Source organism: Myotis brandtii, unplaced genomic scaffold (assembly GCF_000412655.1).
Source record: "Myotis brandtii unplaced genomic scaffold, ASM41265v1 scaffold78, whole genome shotgun sequence".
Taxonomy (NCBI): domain Eukaryota; kingdom Metazoa; phylum Chordata; class Mammalia; order Chiroptera; family Vespertilionidae; genus Myotis; species Myotis brandtii.
The window spans coordinates 1,533,415-1,552,645 of record NW_005371131.1 but is presented as its reverse complement, the minus strand read 5'-3'; the positions used below and the strand labels follow the sequence as shown (position 1 = coordinate 1,552,645).

The 19,231-nt window shown below is 52.4% G+C and overlaps 1 protein-coding gene across 1 annotated transcript; it reads right to left on the bottom strand.

Moving 5' to 3' along the window:
* Window positions 1-4,440: 4,440 nt before the first annotated feature.
* Window positions 4,441-17,421, bottom strand: TEX33 (testis expressed 33). Its single transcript, XM_005883235.2, has 7 exons — window positions 17,362-17,421; window positions 17,201-17,289; window positions 12,783-12,827; window positions 10,858-11,303; window positions 8,975-9,119; window positions 4,785-4,895; window positions 4,441-4,601 (listed from the first exon to the last, which is right to left on the bottom strand). Exons 3-7 carry the CDS (start codon window positions 12,802-12,804, stop codon window positions 4,510-4,512), a joined length of 816 nt encoding a protein of 271 aa, XP_005883297.1. The 5' UTR covers window positions 12,805-12,827; window positions 17,201-17,289; window positions 17,362-17,421; the 3' UTR covers window positions 4,441-4,509.
* Window positions 17,422-19,231: the final 1,810 nt, after the last annotated feature.

Sequence of the window (19,231 nt, the reverse complement as noted above, 5' to 3'; positions counted from 1 at the left end):
GAGTGACGTCTCCTCTCTGTGAATTCATGCTTAAGATCTGGTCCCTGTAGCTCCTTGAAACGTAAGAATCGCTACGAATCCCACCATCTAGGGCCCTCAGGAGCATGAACAAGGAACGCCGTTGGAAACAGCGTCAGAGAGAAAAGAACTTATTGAAGTTTTAAAAATCTGTGCATGTTTTATTTTGCCAAGATTACAGCTCCAAAGTATTCAAGGCTTAATTTAAAAGGGTTCCGCTTACTGTTCCGAGATGAAATCTCTCACTGAGGCACAGGGGTGTCACTGGTAGCATTTGTTCACGTGTGTCGGCACTGGCATTGCCCCGCTCCCGGCGTCCAGTTCCTTGGCCCCCTTCCCAGCCCTGGCGCTCCCGTGAAGGGCGCTGCGGCGGCTCTCCTGCAGTTACAGGAAGCGGAGTGATGTCTGAAAAGGGCTCAGCTCGCTATAATGTGAAGTTGAAGGTCTGCAGCGTCCTTCCAGCCCATCTTCCATACTCACGTAACTGCATCCACGAGTGATGGAGGGCTGGGTGTGTGCCTTTCGAAGGTTGTGCAAATGGTACGTCTCATACTGGGGACCTCATTCTGCAGACTGCCGTTTCACCCACTCTGATATACTTCGAGATCTTCCCGTGCTGGCGTGTGTATATGTGGTCCATTCCTCCCCACGTGTCCATTGCCCTGCTCACAGGCATGCGCGTTGCTCTGCGATGACGAACAGAGCTGCAGTGGCTCCTTGGCGAGGGCTCCTGGCGCGTATGGCGTTTGCCTGTCTCTAGGCCACACGGACATGGAATATTAAGTTCTGAGATATCATTGCAATCTTGCTAAATCCTTCCTTGCTGTTCTGCGCTCGTAACTCACCGAGGGTACGCGAGTTCCCATTTCCCTCCTTCTCACCTACACTTGCGTTTTAATGCGCGCCAACCCAACAGATGGATTGTTTTAATTTGCGCTCTCCGATTATTGGGGCTCTTGAGCAACTTTTCAACTCTTCCCTGTGGCTTCTTCCGCGTCATTAACCCTTTGTGTTCCGGCCAGACTGTCAGCTCCTGGGGGAGAGGCCGGGTCTCACATCTGAGACCCTCACGGGCACACGCAGCCCCGTCCAAGCCCGGATTCTCTTTCTACGTTTCCCACCTGACCTCTGTGCCCCACCTTGGAGCCCTAACACGCTCCCGCCCCCACAGCTCCCCACGTGCGCATGCTGGGCTCGTTCACACTGCGCCCTCTGTCTGGAATGCCGTGCCTCTCCCAGTCCGTCTGAATGTGCCTCTTCATGTCCCAAGACTCATCTCAACAGTCACCTCCTCTGTGAGGCCCTCCATGGCTACTAGCCCCTGTCCCATCCCAGGTCCTCTGTGCTTCCACTGGCCCCGTATGCATTTCTCGCTCGTATGTAAAACTTCCGAGCCTGTGTTTACTGATGTACCACCCCACCAGACTCTGGGCGCACAGAGGACCGGTACTGTGTCTTATTCACCTCAGGGCTCCCAGTTCATTGGTCAGGGCTGGGCAGAGAGGGTAGGTGCATGTTCGTCAGGTGGATGGATGGGCCTCAGAGCCAGCTTCTTCCACATCCGTCTTCTGCAGACTGTCCGGTCCTTGAGGACAAGGACTGCAGTAGATTCGCATCGCTGTCCCCCACAGTGCCTCACAGGGCCAAGTGTCTGTGGTGCTCTGTATATATATTTTTAAATATATTTTTATTGATTTCAGAGAGAAAGGGAGAGGGAGAGAAAGAGAGAAACACCCATGATGAGAGAAAATCTTTGATCGGCAGCCTCCTGTGCATGCCCCCTACTGGGGATTGAGCCCACAACCTGGGCATGTGCCCTTGACTGGAATCGAACCCAGGACCCGTGAGTCCACAGGCTGACACTCTATCCACTGAGCCAAACCGGCTAGGGCTATTTGTTGCCCTGACTGTATGATTGCCTGGTGGTGTAGAAAATGGCTTTGCTCAGAAATTCCTGGATTTTCAATCCCAGTTTCCTATTGGTAGAATCTTGGGCAGTTTACATGGCCTCTCCAAGCCTCCGTTTTCTCATCTTCATAGAGAGGGTGGTAATAGCTTTGAGGACTGGCGTAAGGATGAGAAAAGATTGTGTGTGTACAGCACTTGGCATATTATGATTTCTACATCCAAACAGTACGGGGTTTGCTTTGGCTACAATACTCTGGTGGCTCTGTGGGAAGCCGCCCATTGTCTTCACTAGCAGAGAAGTACAAACAAGGAGCCCAGAATGCTGGTGAACCTTGAACCCATGGCAAGGGCCAGAGCTATGCACCGATTGTTTAGTTCAGACAAGGGCTCAAGCAGCTATTTCCTGACCAAATAGTCTCAGAGTAAATCCTTCTAATATTTACTGACCTTTAAGATAGTCTGTCTGTTACCGCAATTACCTGCCTGACTAAGGGCTAGATGTGTATCCAAAATTGAATAAAAGGTGGGCAAGGCCTGAGCACCATTGGAAGTCCTTTCCCTTGCACTGGGCTTCCCGCCTGGCCCCCAATATTTCCAAATTATTATTTCTTGTCTCATCTCTGTCATTTGCGCGCGGCCCTTCTCCAGATCCCGAACCCTGAACCACGCAGGACGTGGGGCTCACATGGCTCATCTTTTTCAGTTGCCATATGTGATGAGTAGCTACTCAGTAAACTCTGTTTTTTCCAGCACAAGAAGAGTGTCTTGCAGAAATTAGGTACTCGGTGAGGAAGTTGAGCTGAACGCGGCACCTTGCACATAAATAGGTCTTCAATACATATTAAGTGAAGCCAAATTCACCTCCTGCTCCAGTCGACCTTAGAGGAGTCATCCTGCTCCAGTCGACCTTAGAGGAGTCATTCTGTCTGCGGGAAGAAGGGCAGCCCCCTCTCCTGGCGGTGATCTGGTTTGATCACCCCTGTGGCAGACTGTTACTGCGGTGGTCCCCAGGGACCCAGTCCTGCACGAGGAATACTCTAGGGCTGTCTCCTCCCACTACAAGCCTGGGCTTAACCACATGACCTTTAGATCACAGGCGCATTAACAAGCCAGTGCAAGGCGTGATGAGCTCTTGCACATTGACTCTTGTCCCCTGCGAAGACTCCTTCAGGGAACCCAGTCACCGTGCCAGGAAGAAGCCCAAGCCAGCCACAGGGACAGGGATGCCAGCCAGCCCCAGCTGCGGAGCTCATCCCAGCTGAGATGCCTGGTGGGAGAGCAGCTGCCATCTTCACAGCAGGCGGCACATGCAGCCCAAAGCAAGCACACCTCCTGAGCTCCGCCCACATTGCACCATCATGAGCAATAAATGCTGTTCTTTTAAGCCACTAGGCTTTGGGGTGGTTTGAAACACACAGCAAATAACCCATGAGCAGAGCATGCTCCGTGAGAGCAAGTCAGTGATCTGGGGGGAAGGGGTGCTGCTGGCCTGGAGACCCAGCAGGTAATACGCTGCAGGTAGACATGGCTGTCTAGCCCGAAGCCCCTTCTCTGGGGTCCTCTTCCCTGGGGACCCAGTTCACTGGTCAGGGCTGGGCAGAGAGGGTAGGTTCATGTTCGTCAGATGGATGCATGAGCCTCAGAGCCAGCTTCTTCCACATCAGCCTTCTGCAGACCGATTCCCCATTCCCAGGTCCCTGCCCTGTTGCTACCAGGAACCCTTTAGCAGTGAAGGGTAATAAGGTTCGCTCTCTAAACAGATGCCCAGGCTCACATTATCAGAAGTCCAGAGGTGGGTGGCCGCTGGCCAGGGGGATGGAGCAGCTCAGTGAGGTCCCTGGAGGACCAAGATTGCACGGGACCTGGATTGTGTCTGCCAGGAGCAGTCTGGCGGAGTGTTTCCTCACTCAGCACCACACGAGAGAGTGACGCTGCCCAGCTCTCCTAGGAGAGAAAAGAATCTCCCAGAAGGCCACACACACACACACACACACACACACACACACACACCTTCCTTCCTGGGTTCGATTCCAGTCAAGATGCACGGAGGTCAGGTGCATCTCATTGGCCAAACTGAGCCACATGCCCATTTCTAAACCCATCATTTTGTAGGTGTAGGGGGAGGGGTCAGAATTACCATGAGACCAATCAAAACTGCCCCTGGATTGAAGGGGGATGTGGCCAATTCCTCTGAAGTCCTTGGGCACCCGGGGAAGGAATGGGTGTCTGAAAATAACAGGGAGGGCATAGAAGGTAAGATCCTCCACACAGGCCATGAGGGAGAACCGGGCACACTGGCCTGGAGACAGAGTCCCACTCCACTCTCACATCCTTTCCTGGAATTGTGATGCGTGTGTGTGTGTGTGTGTGTGTGTGTAGGCAGCAGTCTGGGGGAGAACTGGGGCCCTCAGGGCTTCTGTCCTCCCTCGGTTGGTCTCTCCAGCATCGCACATCAGCCCCAGCCCCAACATGAAGAGAGTCACCGAACAGGGGAAGAAGGGTTTAGACTTGTGCCTTTGTCTTTATTGTTAGCTTTATCGTTAGCACTTTCTCTTGAGTCGAGGGCGCCGCTTTGGGTCGCGTCTAGTACTTGGAGGCCTTGCTCTTTTCTCCGTATTTCTCCTCCAGTGCTTTCTGCAAGTTCATGTTCATGGCGTTTTTCCGGTGCCACCGACCTGCAGAACAGGGCAGGAACCAGCACGGGTCACCCGGTGGGGGGGGAGTGGGGGAGGGCCGAGGGCCCAGGTCCCCTAATGGCCCACACTCTGCCAGGCCCCCCACTGCGCCCAGAGCTCCCTCTGCTGATCGGGTTTCTCTCTGCACCCTGCAGCCAGCCCATCCCCCCAGCTCACACATACCCAGATCGTCCGTCTTCCTGCCATGCCAGTGCTCGATGTCCCTCACGGATTTCTCAATCACATCGGGGGTGTAGGAGGCCTTCATGAGGCTCTTCATCTCCTCGGAGGCCCCTGTGGAAACCCCAGAAAGAAATCCCAGAAGCCACAAGTCAACGCGGGTCGGGTGCTCTAGGGTTCATACCTGGGGTGTGAGTTTCCCCCTAGAGCCGTGGTCGGCAAACTGTGGCTCTCGAGCCACATGCGGCTCTTTGGCCCCTTGGGTGTGGCTCTTCCTAAGCCTTAGGAGTACCCTAATTAAGTTAATAACAATGTGCCTACCTATATAGTTTAAGTTTAAAAAATTCGGCTCTCAAAAGAAATTTCAATCATTGTACTGTTGATGTTTGGCTCTGTTGACTAATGAGTTTGCCGACCACTGGCCTAGAGGGTGGATTGTGGGAGGAGAGGGGAGTGGGGAGGGTAAGGCAGAGGATGGCAGGCCTGGGTTCAAACCCCAGCTCCATCATTTATGGACAGTGTGGCCTCAGACACCTTTTTAAGCTCTCAGACCTTTGGTCTCTTCCTCTATTTAAAGGAGGAAAATGATCTTGCATGGGGAAGATTACATTATTGGAAATTGATCGAAGCCTATGGCATGTGGCAATGAACCCCTGTATTTTCACAAAATGTATCTCTATGTGGAAAGTTAAAACGCACACGAGGAAATAAGGTACCACGAAAAGGAGTCAGCAGGAACATCAAACGGGGGATCAAATCCCCAAAGATAGCAAGGATATTTGAGTAACCAGCCACAGAATACAAAATCAGTCTACTTAATGTTTGGAGTCATGAGAGGGAATAAAAGTCTAAGCAAAGAATAAGAAAGTAGCCGGAAAGAACAGGTTAGCAAAAGCAGCAAATGGAAATTCAGAAATGACACATACAATCATTTAAAATTCAATGAATAATAAGAGGCCTGGGATTTGTTTTGAAATAAACCAGCACAGATGGCAGACAGGCAGGACGAGCCTGGTGGTGAATGATGTAAACTCGGTCCCAGGCTGCCCGTTCAGATCCCAGCGGTGACCATGCCTAGCGACGTGGCCTTCAGCAAGTTGTCTAGCTTTCCACACCTCATTTTTTTTCTATCTTAAAAACGGGGCGGAGGGAATATAGCACCCACTCTATAGAGTTCTTGTACAACTGAAAATACATTTAACATAAAGCAGTGCCTGGCACATGCCACATGCTATGCATAAACGTAGCCGTTGTTATTACTAAAAAGAAGCCCCAAAGAATCTATAAGCGAATTACTAGAATTACTAGGTGAGCTGAGTAAGGCTTCTGGATATAAGATTAGTGCACAGAAATTAAAAGTACCTCTGTGCATCTAAGCAGGAAAGTTAGAGAAGGTGACTTAAAAAAGATACCATTTGTAATAAACAGCAAAAAAAAATGCTCGTCTAAATAAATCTAACAAAAGCTGCATAATCTTTATAGATTAAAAAATTAGAAAATGTTATTGACAGATATTGAAGAAAGGTTTGAATGGATGGATCTGAATACCGTATTCACGAGTTGGAAAACTCATTCTCATAGCACTGACATCGGCCCCTAAACTGAGCTGTAGATTCAAGGTACTTGCAACAAAAGCTCAACAGAGCTTTTCGTGGAAACTGGCAGTCTGATTCTAGAATGTGTATGAAAGAGTAAATGACCTAGGAGAGCCGAGACACTGCTGGTGGTGGTGGTACAGGGATGGGGGGAAGGGAGATTACCCAACCCGATATCAGGCTACTAATAATACCTTGGAAATAAAAAGTGTAACATTAGACCAAGGGGCAGAAGAGAGAGCCTGGAAGATGATCCGGGCTCTTAGGAAACCCGATGGGTGCCGGCCATCGCACTGCAGGTCACTGGGGGGACAGGCGGGACTGTTCAATCAGAGGGCCTGAGGCAACAGGTAATCCACATAAAGGAGGCATTAAACATGACTCCCTGCTTCACACTAAACACAGAAATCAACTCCAGGTGGTTAAAGGCTTAAATGTGAACCGCAAAACTAAATATTGTTAGGAGATTATAGAAAATCCTACCGTCGTGACTCAGCAGGCCATAGGGTTTCCGTCAACCTGCCCTTCACCCCAAATCCATTCATCAGCCTATGCTGCCCGCTCCACCTCACACAAATGCCAGAGTCCCACCACACCAGACCTTCCCCGGGAGCTCCCTGGGCCACCATCGCACAGGGGTGCCCTCCAGGGTAGAGCCGCGCACCAGCCTGCTGCCTGACCAGCCGCCACCCTCTGTCCCAGCGGGACTTTTGCAGTTACCTCCTCACTGCTCTCTGTTTCCCTCCAGCTCCCCACATCTCAGCACAGCAGTCAGAACAACCCTTTCACCTCAGACAGACAGGGCCCTGCTCCAGCTTACAGACCCTCCTGGCTTCCCTCTCACTGAGACAGAAGACCTTCCATGGCCTTCCCCACCCCGCCCCCGCCCCATTTCCTCCTCTTACTCCTTCCAGCCACAGGGGCCTCACCCACCTGGAACAGCAAGGGCAGAGGCCAACCTGGAGGGTGGAGATGGAGAGGGTGCCCGGGGCAGCACCCTGACAGCTGTGTGCTAAGGGTGACACCCGAATTCGCGGCACTTGCCAATTTCTGGAGTATAAGGCCTACCATGGCCAGTGGTAAGACGGCACTGTGCTACCCATCAGTCAGTCCAGGAAGATTTCACAATCGAATCTTAGGAGCTGCTACTACGACACACACTGGTGTTTTGCTCAGACGGGATGATGGGTACACAGACTTTCTTTACACTATTCTCTGACAGTTCTGTAGATGTTCCTGTATGAGGTTGCATGTAAGAAGTACTGGGTGGCCCTGACCAGTTTGGCTCAGTGGATAGAGCATCGGCCTGCGGACTGAAGGGTCCCAGGTTCGATTCCGGCCAAGGGCATGTACCTCGGTTGCGGGTACATCCCCAATAGGGGGTGTGCAGGAGGCAGCTGATCGATGTTTCTCTCTCATCGATGTTTCTAACTCTCTATCCCTTTCCCTTCCTCTCTGTAAAAATCAATAAAATATATTTTTTTTTAAAAAAAAAAAGAAGTACTGGGTGGGTGATGCTTGTTAAAGGGACCCGTGGAAGGCTGACTGCTGAGGCCCAGAACACAGGACAATCTGAGCTGTCTTCTCTCTCCCCTCCCCCAGCACCACCCCTTCTCTAAGCTCCAAGGAAAACCCGGAAAGTTGCCATGGCTGTCTGGTTCCTCGGGTAACGGGGATCTGAGCCAGGTGAGGAGCTGTGCTGGCTCCTGGGACAGGGAGAGGCCCTGGAGCGAGGCAGGAGGGGGGGAGAGGGCCGGAAAAACTTGACTTTTTGGACTGAGGCAGAACTGGACCGTGGGGGCAGCCAGAAGCCTGAGTGCTGGCCATGGACCCCATCGGAGCAGTTCAGTAAATGCTTGGGCACAGGGTCATAGGTAGGGAGGGGACCCAGGGCTCAGGGAAGACTCTGGGGCTCAGAGGCAGCAGAAACACCTGGATTTGAGCTTCAGATGCACTTCCTACCACTGAGAGGTCCTGGCAAACTGTTTCAGGCCTGTCTGCGAAAGAGAGCCAGCAGCACCCCTGTACCGAACGGCCCAGGGCTGACCCATTTCCCCGGGCAGCGCCACCACCAGGTCCGGGAAGGAAAAACACCAGCCTGCCGGCTACTGAGCACTCACTGCCTGTCACTGGCCCAGCGCCTTCGGAGTCCTGCCCACCCAGTGAGGCCACGTTACCCTGTTGTCCCCATCGGACCAAGAAGGTGATGGCGGAGGCTCAGAGAGGTTAACGATCCTACGTGAGGCCACACCCAGCACGTTGCTGAGCTGAGCTTTGAACCAGAAGCCTGGTGTCACTGTGACCAAAGATGCCCAGACCAGGGGTGCCTGGGTCTTGGCAGTTAGGACACTAGAGGTGCTTGGGGGGGGGGGAGCTGACAGCCAACTGGGATGGATGACTTGCATGGAGAGGGCAGGCTTGCCAGGGCCCTGGACGGCTGGCAAAGAGCAGGCCGTGGTGTCCGGGAATGATACCCCTGGGATGTATCTTAGGGTTGGATCCATGGAGGCCCGGGAAGGGGTAGACATCCCAGAGGCCTTCCCTGCCCCTTGGGGACCGTGGGTGTTCACGGCCCCCACCCTTGCCCTTTGACCTGACCTTGAAACAAGTTTGACCGCATGTTATAGCCCAGATCGTAGTAGTCTGAGAAGATGGAGGCGATTTCCGCGGGACTCTGGCGCCTGCTGGGCCATGAGCTTGCCCTCTTCTGGCCCTCGACGGCCTCACCAATGGCATTTCGAGCCTGAGCAGGGAGGGACGGAGAGGAGACACGGGATAGAGAAGCAGGTCCAGCTTCTCTTTCTATTTTCCCTTTAACTCCTCTGACCCTGCCCTCACCACGCCTGTCCCCCCCTTAGCCTGCAGCCCTCAACCAACCCCCAGGGCTGGGGAGCTGATGCTGAAGGCCCCTCCTCCCTCTCATCCACACCACCTCCCACCCAGGGGGGACATCAGAGATGACGGTGACCATAAACCTCTTCCTGCGCTGAGCACCGACTGTGTGCCTCGTGGGGAGAGGTCTCTATAAGGTGACATTTCTCCTGCCGTTTTAGAAATGAGGAAGTGGGGCTCAGGATGGGGACTCGCCGCCCACACTGCTGGGGACAGAGCCTGGCTGGCCTCCTGGGATCGAGGCATCACTCTAGGCAGCTCTAGGAGGCTCCTCTGAAGCCAACCCTGCCTTGTACCAAAGTGGAAACTGAGGCCCAGAAAGGTTGAGCCCAGGCCTAGGAGCCAGGAAGCCTGGATTTGAGTCCCAATTCAGCCACAGGGGTAGGCTCGCTGCTCCGTAAGATGACAAATGGAAGGGGACCGGGCCCACAGCCTGGTGAGTCTGGATCTTCCATTAGCTCAGTATGGCCCTGGGCAGATTATAGCACTTTTTGAGCCTTGGTTTTACCATCTGTTAAAAAGGAAGCCATCGCCAGGCCGGTGTGGCTTAATGCTTGAGTGTCAACCCATGAACTAGGAGGTCATGGTTCGAATCCCGGTCAGGGCACTTGCCCAGGTTGTGAGCTTGATCCCCAGTAGGGGGCGTGCAGGAGGCAGCCGATCAAGGATTCTCTCTCATCATTGATGTTTCTCTCTCCCTCTCCCTTCCTCTCTTTGAAATCAATAAAAATTTATTAAATTTTAAAAAAGCAGCAACAGCTCCTGCCCAGCCTACCCCACAATGTAGTTGCTAGGAGTGTTGAGAAGGTGGCTTTGAAAATGTCTCAGAATGCCAAAGCAGGAAAAGCCCTTAGTGTCTGGCCAGAAAATGGCAGATGAATTTTATCTCAACTTTCAATGGGTCAGTAATAACTCCCCCAAATGGTGTGTGTGTGTGTAGGGGGGAGGAGGGAGGGAGAGAGGAGGTGCCAGCATTGATTAATGATGTCTGCCATGCACCAGACCAGGAGCGCTGTGGGATGCACGCCAGGTATTTGCCAGCGGGATCCAGTCCAACTGCTTCACTTTACAGGTGTAGCGACTAAAGCCCAGAGAGGGGAAGGAACTTATTCAAAGCCACCCAGCACGCATGGCAGAGCCGGGACTCAAACCCAAGTCTCCTGATTCCTGATCAGAGCTGTCTACCCAATGCTGTCCCCTTTGGATCCGTGTGAGTTAAAAGTCTCTCATTCAAACCTAAGACTTATTACTGCAGCGTCATTGAGGACTTGGGCTCCAGAATCTGCTGGCCCATTTCGGGTGCTCATCCCACAGAGCTGGGTACGTTTGATGATCTTTCCTAGCCCTGCCTGAGCCTGGGGCCCCTTCCCCTTAAGATGAGGATAATGGGAGCTTTCTGAGTTGTTAGGTGTGAAGCGCTTACACAGTGCACAGGGCCTGGCACATAGTAAGTGCTCAGTAAACACTGCTTCCTGGTGACATCATTACAGGAACTTTGTTCTCAAGAGTAGGCTCCTGTGGGGTCTCGTTATAAGTCTCCCTGAACCACCCTCCTGCCACCCTGGGCCTCCTGAGCCCTGTGCTGGCACCTGCTCCTCAGAGACCAGCTGGTCCACCACGTCGCTCCCAAACTTGTGGCGAATGTTGTCAGGGATGACGCTGCTCTTCTGGCCCTCGGCCCCGGAGTTGGGGCCTTCCTTCAGCCCCTCGCATGGCTGAGCCCCCTCTTGGAAAGTGACCCTGCTCTCCCTTGGGGAGACTCTGTTGTCCCCCTTCTTCATGGACCCAGGCCCTGAGTCCATCCCAGGGGAGTCCTTGCTGACTGCTGAGCTTGGAGACTGTTTCCCTTCCGGGTAGGCCTGCCCCTGGGGGCTGCCTCGGGGGCTCCCTTCTTGGTTCAGGGAGGCCTGCGGGGAGACTGGGGTCTGGCACTTGAACTTGGAGGTCTCCACGGGGCTGTGGGCAGTTCTCCTGGGGTCCGTGTCCTGCTGGCCTTCCTTGCTATTCAGATGGGCCCTGGTCAAAGTGGTTGTACCTGAAAAGAGGGAAGAAGGAGGGAGGGTGGGAGAGAGAGAAGAGCAGACAAACGCAGAGTGGGAGGCAGGATGGGAGACAGCAGGGTGGCCGGGGGGAGGGCACAGACAGCCCCAGAGCCCCAGAGCCCCAGAGCAGAAAAAGGGGAGGGAACAGAGAGGTCAGGGAGCCAGGAGCATGGGTGAGAAATGTGGAAAGAGACAGAGAGAGAAGGTCGTTCAGCTGCCAGCCTCCCACGGGACAGGGTCGTCCCACGTGGATTTTGACTATGGGGGCCGCAGACCTGGCAGGTGGCACAGGGCATTACTTGGCTTGGCCAAGTCCCACGGCTGGCGGCTGGCATGGACCAGAGCTGGGTCTGGGCCCCGGTCTTTGATCCTCACTCTGAGCTGCTCCCCAACCCGCACTTCCCTCCTCTGTTCTCTGGGCTAATCGGATGCTCTCAGCCCAACCTAGTGTCACCCCCGCTCACACACACACACACACACACACACACACACACACACACACATACACACACACACTGCACCTCTCACCTCCCTCCTCTCCTCCCCATTCCTGCTCTGACTCCCAGTCCCAGGGGTCTCCTGCTCCCAGCCTGTGATGTCTCCTCTTCGTCCTCTTCTCCCATCTCCACAACAACCTGGGATGTCTCACCTCCCAGCATTTGCCCAGCCTGGTTCTGCCACCTAGAATCCTCCCTCTCCCCTCCTCCTTAAATCAGAATTCTGCCATTCCTCTCACTGCAGCCTCAGCCACCCCAAGCTGCCAACCTGCGGGACCAGCTCCCTCCTCTCAACTTCACAACTCTGTCCCCACATGCTCCGCCAACCTCCCCCTGGTTTCTCATCCTGGGTTTCCCTTTCTCCATCCCTGTGAGCTCCAAACCCTCTTGTTTCTCCTCCTGGTGGGGGGCAGTCATGAAGGTGGGGTCCACGGTGAGTCAGTCCTGGACGCCCCCCAGCACCCACCAGAGAGCCCTGTGCGTCGGAAGTAGGTGGAGTCCCTCATGAGTGAGGGGACGAGTAGGTGCCTGCGGGGGCCTCAGACCCCGAGTAATACTGCACTCAAGTCTAAGAGGAGGCCAGGCACCTCCCCTCCCTTTGTCCTGGGTCTGTCCCAAGGAGCAGGCAGCTCAGCCAGGGGGCACCTCCGGGGAAACCAAGGCTTCCAGGATGGTGACCCTTCTGGAAAGGAGTGGAGGCAGAGAGCACTCAGCACCCACCCGGCAACCGTGGCCCCTCCTGCTGCTCACGGGGAGATTGAGGCCTGGTGCAGGCATATCCCTTCCCTTCTTTTTTCCTTCTGTCTTCAAGGAATGCCCAAGGAGGCCAGGGCCCCCCGAGGGTCTGGAGGCCAGAGCAAGACCGAGGGAGAGGAAGGGGTGGTCCCTGCTGCCCCTGGGGAGTTCCTCTCAAAGCCCTGGGTTTGCACTGAGTGTCCCCAGTCAGTGCATCCCCCCCTGCTCGGCCCGTCCTACCTGCTCGATGGCTCAGCTCCATGGATTCTTATTCCAAACTTAATCCTGTAGACAAAGAAACAACCTGTCAGTCGTCTCAGATGTCACAGAGGCTTCGTGAGAACGGAACAGGGAGATCCTTGACCATGTGCCCAGCCCCCAACCAGAGGCTCCTCCATGCCGCTGCTTCCAGTGCTCCCTGGCACTCAGGGGGTCCCCTGCCCCATCCACCCACCGCCCCTGGCACTGGGCCTGCCCCCCGGACCCCTGCGGGCTCTGCTCTTTCTAGAAGCCCTGGTGCCCCCCTACCAGCAAGTGCCCCCAAGGCCTTTCTCCGGCAGCCTGAGACCTAGGCTCCTCCTCCTCCTCCTCCCGCATCTGCACCACCCAACACTCCCCTGGCTGTGGGGTGCTGCCCCAGGTTCCCCATGCTGGTGACTATTTGTCCATTTTTCCAGCTGGTCATTCAAGCTCACGCGAAGGGAACCAACTTGGCCAACGTGGAGGGGAGCCGAGAGCAGGACCCCACTCTGGTGTCTTTCCTCCCAAGACAGGCCTCTGGGCCGAGTTGGGGGGTCGGCTCCAGCATCTTCAAAAGCCTCTGCACCTTTTAGATTTGTGTTCCGTTTTCCGAGGTGATCTTTTTCTAATTCATATTCTCTTATTTTATCACAGTTGTTGTTTTTAGAGGTTTTCATGAATTTTTAAATAAAGCAATTTATTATATAACAGATGTTTAGTCCAGCTGGAAGGGATCTTTGAGATAAGCTAATTTAGCTGCTTCATTTTATTGATAAAGACACTGCGGCCCAGAGGAGGAGAGTGACTTGTCTTAGGTCACCCAGCAAGTTGTTCTGCTGGCAAGCTCAGAGCAGTTTAAGAACTGGATTAATTTTATCATCTTGAAAAACCACTAAGCAAAACGCCTTATTATTTTTTTTACTTAATTGTTTGGTGATTGTGCAGGTTCTGAGGTAACTGCCAATGATCCCAACACCCCCCTTCTCTTCCCCCCACCCCGTATTCACACACTGTGCAAAATGCCCCCCTTAAATGTGGACTGGACCTAACAACTTGCTTCAGATCAAAAGAATATGACGGAAGTGAGGGAATGTCGCTTCCAAATTAGACCAGCGGCTTTTGTCTCATTCGCACTCTAACTCCGGCTCTTCTTGGCTTGCCCGCTCTGACGGAAGCAGCTGCCGTGTTTTGAGCTGCCCTGTGGAGAGGCTCAGGTGTAAGGAACAGAGGGACCTCTGGCCAACAGCCCGGAAGGAATGGAGACCCTTCGTCCAGCAGGATTCAATAAGTAACTCATCGAATCCTGCCACCTGAACGGTCCTTCCCCAGTTGAGCCTTGATATGAGAACACAGCCCAGCTGACACGTTAATGACAGCCTGTGGGAGACGCTGAGCCAGAGGACTCAGCCACGCCACACCCAGGATCCTGCCCCTGAGAAACTGTGAGGTAATAATCTGTCTGTTTGGTTTTTTTTAAACACATGGTTTTATGCTGCTGAGCTTTGTGGTGATTTATTATGCAACAATAGCTAACTAATATTTTGGTACCAGGGATAGGGTGCTGCTGTAACAAATACCTAAATATGTGGGAGTGGCTTTGGAACCAAGCAGTAGGTGGAGCCTGGAAGGATGTTGAGGAACATGAGAGACAAGGCCTAAATCGTGTTAAACGGGCTAGTCGTAGAAATCTGGACGTGGAGGATGCTGCCGCTGAAGGCACAAAAGGGAGTGAGGGGCATGTCATTAGAACCTTGTTGTGTAGTGACAGAAACTTAGGGGCACCCCTCAGCAGTTCTGTGGGAGGCAGGGCCTGTGACTGATGAGCGAGGTGATCTAACAAAGGAGATTGCCAAACAAAGCATGGGCGGGGCCTCCTGGTTTCTTCTTCCTGCGCATAGTGGACGGTGAGAGGAAAGAGAAGGATTGAAGAAAGAACTGTTAAAGGAAAATGAGGCAGGACTTAATAGTTTGAAAATTCTCATCCTCTCCAAATGCCCAAAGATGCTAAAATTAAGAAAAGCCTTGGGGAGGGGGGGGGGGGGGAATGGGAGACATCTGTAATACTGTCAACAATAAAATAGAATTTTTTTAAAAAAAGAAAGAAAAGGCTTCAGAGTGCTGTCAGGAAAATTTAACCAAGAGGGTGACTGTAACACCTTTAGTTAAAACCTTCGAAAGATGAAAGAATCAGAGTATTACTCAGTCACACAATGGGCCCTTCACAGAGATAAAAATATGCCTCACAGACTCTCCATGAAATAATAGGGCCTCTAGGAAGCTTAAGGGTGCTCTCTCTCAGCAGGAGTGCCAGTTGAGAAGTACAATGTCATAGTTTTGGGGAAAACTATATCGGTAAAAGCACTGCTGGCATGGAGTGAAAGGGACAGAGACAGGACAAAATGAAGAGAAACCAGTGGACTTCCAATTCTATTGACGGAAATGGTCTGAAAAAACCACTCAGCTGCAAACATCCACTACCTTTTTTTTTTTTTTAAGGGTAACTTAGAGAGTGGAAGCAAAGGTCCATAGGGCAGAGCTGAGAGCCATGGAGAATTATTCCCATGCCTTGAAACCTAATAAAGAGAGTCCAACATTTGCCTAACTGGATTTCAGAACTGCTATGGACCAGTGACTCCGTGTTTCCATTTTTCTCCTATTTGAAGAGGAATATCTGCAGCTTTTATCCTCTGCCTACCACATCATTGTATGCCAGGTGTGTTCAGGGCAGATAACAGTTCCACAGACCTACTGATGGAGGACTGAACTCAAGAAACAGCACCTGCCCGACTGGTGTGGCTCAGTGGTTGAGCAACGGACCCATGAACCAAGATGTCATAGTTCAATTTCCAGTCAGGGCACATGCCAGGGTTGTGGGCTTGATCCCAGGTTGGAGGGGTGCAGGAGGCAGCTGATTGATGATTCTCTCTCATCATTGATGTTTCTATCTCTCTCTCCCTCTCCCTTCCTCTCTCTGAATAAAAGTAAAACACATGCCCCATCAAATGCATCTGTGACCTGCAGGTAGAGAGTTTGAGACCCTGAAGACTACTGTATTAGCATGTCTTGTTTTAGAAAAAGAAAAGAAACAGCACCTGCAGAGCCTCATCCACACCTGGGCCTGATTTATAGAAACAGACTCTAGACATTAAGGAGATGAGATGCACTGAGATGAGATGTTTGGAGATCTTGGGAGGGGATGAACGTTTATGGCATGAGGAAGGGACGTATATCATGGAGGGTGAGACGGGGCAGTTGACATGGCTCCAGTGTCCCCTATTCCTTGGTATTAATGCCACTAACCACTCCGTCTGTGGGCTGGACTTACTGACGTACTCCTACCAAATAGAATATGACAGAAGTGATGGGATGCCACTTCCGAGATGAGATGATAAAAGACTGTGACTGTCTTGTTCATACTCTCTGGCTCTTCTTGGCTCCGTCACTCTGACCATGTCTTGTTTTAGAAAAAGAAAAGAAACAGCACCTGAAGAGCCTCATCCACACCTGGGCCTGATTTATAGAAGCAGATTCTAGACATTAAGGAGATGCTGCAATGAGATGAGATGTTTGGAGATCTTGGGAGGGGATGAATGTATATGGCATGAGGAAGGGACGTATATCATGGAGGGTGAGACGGGGCAGTTGACATGGCTCCAGTATGCCCTATTCCTTGGTATTAATTCCACTGACCGCTCCATCTGTGGGCTGGACTTACTGACGTACTCCTACCAAATAGAATATGACAGAAGTGATGGGATGCCACTTCCGAGATGAGATGATAAAAGACTGTGACTGTCTTGTTCATACTCTCTGGCTCTTCTTGGCTCCGTCACTCTGACGAAAGCAGCTTCCGTGTGATGAGCTGCCTTCTGGAGAGGCCCGAAGGGCAGGAAACGGAGGGTGGCCAACAGCGCATGAGGAACTGAGGCTCTCAGTTCAACCTCCTACCATATGAGGGGCTTTGGAAAGGGTTCCTTCTTTAGTTGAGCCTTGAGATGAGACTGGAGCCCCAGCCAACAGCTTAATCACAGCCTCTGAGAGACCCTGAGACCAAGGACCCATTGAAGCTGCACCTGTACTCCTGGCCCACAGAAACTGGGAGAATATTGTGGTCTTAAGCCACTAAGTGTTGGGCCATTTGTTATGCAGTCTAGTAGATTGAACTCGGTGAGGTGTTCAGAGGAAGTATTAACTCACCTTCTGTCACAGATGGAGAAACTGGGGCTCAGGAAAGAAATAGGACCTCACCCAGGTGGTGTTGAAAACAAGCCCACATCTTCTATGTCCTTCAAGGGAGTTTTCTGCTCTTGTCCTCACTCCCCATCCCCAGCCACCCAGCCGAGTGCCCACAACAGCGTCCCATCTGCCCCAATGGCACCCCCAGTCCACAGCTGTGTGGACTCACTGCAGGTTCTGACCTGAAGAGAAGGTCCCAAGAGATGTTGGTGAAGAAGGGAGGGAGAGAAGGTCCAGTTGCAGGCTGGGCAGTCTTCACTCACAAGCAACTCTGAATGGGAGAAGGGAGATGAAATCTGGGTCATGACAGACCCCCAGCCCACCTGGCAGGTGCCTGTCTGACCTTTCCACTCTCTGTTATAACGTCAGAAAACACGTGAACCGCTCTGGTGTGTGCTGAAGCCCAGGAGTGAAGATCTGCACTGCGCAGCTGCTGAAGACCAATGGGTGGTTGCTAGGGAGTGGCCCTTCCCTGCTGTTCATTGGAGTCTCCATGGCGACCACTATACACAGGGCTCTGTTACCTCAGAGGGCAGATAGGCCAACCCTAGAGGACAGAGGCCATGGAAAGCCAGTACTGAGGGATGAAATATCCCCTGAGCACCCACTATGTGCCAGGTTGGGTACCATGGAGTGGGAAGGAAGTTTGGGGATCACACAGGATTAAGCAGAGAGTGATTAGTTCTATCCAGGGAAAGAAGGCTGGGCTCACAGAAGGGCCGTGTGAGCTGGATTTTGAAAGATGCAGAGGAGTTCAACAGTTTAGAAGGGACTCAAATATGAAAGGCATGGATGCGTTTATGGGCATAAATGTAGGTCCAGGGGAGAGGGGAGGGGAGGGAAAGATGCACTAAACTGTCTGAGCTGGACGTGAAGGGATCAGGAACCAAGGAGTAAAATTAGGGCAGGGCTGGGACAGTGAGAGTCTACTCTCCTCCTCTTGAAACATAAGGGCTTCAGAAGATTACATGAGGCTGTGACTTGCGCAGTTGGTGCCAGAGGCTCCGTCCTGTCTCGCTGCTACTCAGCAGGGGTGGGGGTATAAGGGACACCTCCCGTGTGCCCAGCCTTTCAGGGTCTCCCCAGGAGGCAGAGAGCACTCAAGTTAAACTTGGGGTCCCAGAGTCTGGGCTTGCCACTTTTTAGAAAGAGTGGCTTTGTCCATGTTCTTTTAAAAAATATATAAATATTGATTTCAGAGAGGAAGGGAGAGGAAGAGATAGATAGAAACATCAATGATGAGAGAGAATCATTGGTTGGCTGCCTCCTGCACGCCCCACACTGGGGATCACAGGTTGACAACCACTGAGCCACGCCAGCCTGGCTGTCCATGTTCTTTAGATGGACTTTCCTCACATGTGAAACATATAAACCACCTCCAAGGGTAAGAGTGAGGACTGGACGTTCTGTGAAATGCCTAGAACATTGCCTGGCAGAGAGGGATGTCACCTATAACCCTAAGCTGACCCCGTAAGCGACCCATCAGCAAGTCCTTCAGAGTACACCAGACTCAGACCCCTTTATCCACCTCCTCAGCTGCCCCGACCCTGGTCCAAACCACCACCACCTCTTGCCTGGGTTAGCGCACTTGCCTCCTCACGGGATTCCTGTTTTTGCTCTTGTCCCTGAATTAACTGCCTATAGGTGCGTAAACGTACAGGCAAACCTCAGAGATATTGTGGGGCTGGTTACAGATCACCATAATAAAGCGAATATCATGATAAAGCAAGTCACATTTTTTGGCTTCCCAGTGCATATAAAAGTTATGTTTACGCTACAGTCTATTACGTGTGCAATAGCGTTATGTCTAAAAAACACCTCTTAACTTAAAATACATTATTGCTAAAAATTGCTAACCATCACCTGAGCCTTTAGCAAGTCATTATCCTTTTGCTGGTGGAGGGTCTTGCCTGGATGTGGGTGGCTGCTGACTGGGCAGGGGGGTGGCTACTGCAGGCTGGGGTGGCGGTGGCAAGTTCTCAATAGAAAACAATGGAGTCTGCCACATGGATTGACTCTTCCTCTCATGGACAATTTCTCTGTAGCATGTGATGCTGTGGGGTAGCATTTTGCCCGCAGTAGAACTTCTTTCCAAGCTGGACAGCGGGCAGCAGGGAACCCTCAGGCGGTGGGGCCTGGAGTCACCTTATATCCCCAAAGGAGGGTTTACAGAGCCTGTTGCTAGGAAACTGGAGATGCAGCCACCTGGGTCG